General features: G+C 34.7%; 1 protein-coding gene across 1 annotated transcript; it reads left to right on the forward strand.

Annotated features, from left to right (window-relative positions):
- Nucleotides 1-667: 667 nt before the first annotated feature.
- Nucleotides 668-1,905, forward strand: LOC140043967 (neurotrypsin-like). Its single transcript, XM_072088452.1, has 3 exons — nucleotides 668-1,001; nucleotides 1,378-1,671; nucleotides 1,886-1,905. Exons 1-3 carry the CDS (start codon nucleotides 668-670, stop codon nucleotides 1,903-1,905), a joined length of 648 nt encoding a protein of 215 aa, XP_071944553.1.
- Nucleotides 1,906-2,532: the final 627 nt, after the last annotated feature.

Consider the following 2,532-nt stretch of genomic DNA (forward strand, 5'->3'; position numbering starts at 1 on the left):
AGCTATTTGTTTAATAAGTATCAACAATTATGATTACAAGCAAATATACCTGTCCTGGGATGGGTTTCAAATAATATAGTTTTACATTCATTTTAGAAAAAATGTATAGATTATTTAGACCAGTTGTCATAATCACATTGTAATCTATTTTCCAGATAACAATGAAGTTATAAATCTTGTTGGTGGCAATGTAAAACGAGAAGGTCGACTTGAACTGAAAGGTGATATTTCTGGTACTGTTTGTTCTGTTGGCTGGACCGAAGCAGATGCTGCATTAGTCTGTAAGAGTCTTGGTTATGAAGGTGTTGACGAATATTTGGTGTATAGCTTTGGAGAAGGGAATGGGACAATTTGGTCGAATATTAATGGTTGTATTGAACATCCTACGTGTAATCCAACGGATTCAACAGAAGATCCACAATGCACTCATGCAAATGATGTCGGGATAGTATGTTCACCTTGTAAGTTAACAGGGAGCTTCGATTTGTTACGACCAACCTAGGCCAGGTCAACCGATGTGTCGGCGGTCCCTCGCCTGAACACAGAAACCGTCAAATCTGTGTCGAGGTGGAGATCGCGGACACACGTCCAAATAATTTCCTCATGGTCGCCGGTCGTTTAAAAGCGAAAGCTTCTAATATTAAATTGTAATTTCAAAAAATCATGCATGTACCACTTTGAAGCTCAACTTGTTTACCCCTTTTTTAAAGTGACAATTCGACTTGTTGGTGGTGATAATCTGAATGAAGGGCGTGTAGAGTTTAATTATTTTGGTGAGTTTTCAACAATAAGTGATCTACATATCAGCGAAGCCGACGTCATTTGTCGTTCGCTTCCCTTTCCTTCTGCTGAGTTCTCGGATTGCTGTGGAATATATGGTACTGCCTTTGACCTGCCTTCTTATCAAGTCGAATGTAAAGGAAATGAGAAAGAATTATCTGCCTGTTCGATATATACTACCTATGATATTGACCAACAATCTGGGATTAGATGTTCAACTGGTAAGAATATGCAATGCAATATTGTTTGCCAAAAGGTATCTGATGAGTTTAGAATTTCTTTATAACATTTCTATCTATTTCTTTGTATATTAACATTTGTACTAAATTTAACCCGCACTGATTATGTCAATGATAATAAATGTATGACAATTATTATACATTAAATAGTATTTTCTTAAAACAATTTAGTGTACTTAAAAGTCTTATTTCACAATATATTATTATAACACCAGCTCCTCAATTTTAGAGGTTTTCTTTTAAAGAAACATGTACTAGGCCTACATCTTGTAAATGTATTAAAGGGCGGAGAGAAGATTCTGGGTGGGTATTTTAATTATTAATTTATCTTTTAATAGTGGTTATGATATTTCCTCAGATGGCGTAAGATTAACTGGACAGTTTGAATCAGATGGACCACTTGAAATCTTTACAAGCTCTGCTTGGCATAAAGTATGTTCGGTTGATTTTAACATTGAAGTTGGCGAAGTAATCTGCAGTCAACTCAACTTTGATGGTGTTTTAAATGTCACTGACATTGACAGTGACAACGGAACAACAACCATACGAGAAATTAATTGCACAGGAATGGAGAGAAAATTTGAAGAATGCTCTTTCAATATTGTGCCTGAACAAATGTGCACAAGTTTTGTGAAGCTGTCATGCATTGGAAGTAAGCAAATACAGTACTTAAATATACATTATTAAGCAGGGACAAATTCTTGATATACAAACATTAACTTTCCCTAAGTTGTTATATATTATCTTTTTATATTAATCCACACGTCGACGTTTCGAATTTGTCTGAAAAATTTCGAGCTCAGGTATTATAAGTATGAAACGCCATGTGTGCCAAAATATTTATGTTTTACCAATATTATATTCAGCCTATAACCAAGACATTTGACATTAGAACGTCTTCTTTGGGACACTCTATTTAGATAAACACCTTTACAGAAAACATCCTTTTCAGAGGAAACCTCTTTTCATGGACATTTAGGCCTCCGGGTAAAACGAGGGGCAAACATTGTATATTAATACTGTTGACAGACTCTCAGTTGAATCTCTAAAGTTTCCCTTTAATATGTGTCCATTGTTGTAAACATAAGATATTCTTCATCCAGCTACGAAATTTATAGTAAAAAATGACTGACCTTTAATCAACAAAATATTGTTTTCTTGACAGAAAAAATGTTTTAATAATGACATACTGCAGCTAATAATCGTAAGCCATTTGTCTATATTAATTTGTATTTATAATAATATTTACAGGTGGATCAAGATTTGCTGATGGGTATACTAGGAATTCAGGGTATGCGCAGGCATACATTAATAGCGAATGGAATTATATTTGCGACAGTGAAAGAAGAGTTACTGAATTTATCTGCTTACAAGAGCAATCAACTGGTGTTCACTTAGTACGAAACCAATACCCATTCTACATTTCTGACGAATACGCTGATTGTGACATCACACCCGAAAACAGTCTACAGTGTAGTCAAAGCTTGGTTGATTGTTTTCCTTATCTTATTTA

The sequence above is a fragment of the Antedon mediterranea genome, chromosome 3 (genome assembly GCF_964355755.1).
Source record: "Antedon mediterranea chromosome 3, ecAntMedi1.1, whole genome shotgun sequence".
Taxonomy (NCBI): Eukaryota; Metazoa; Echinodermata; class Crinoidea; order Comatulida; family Antedonidae; genus Antedon; species Antedon mediterranea.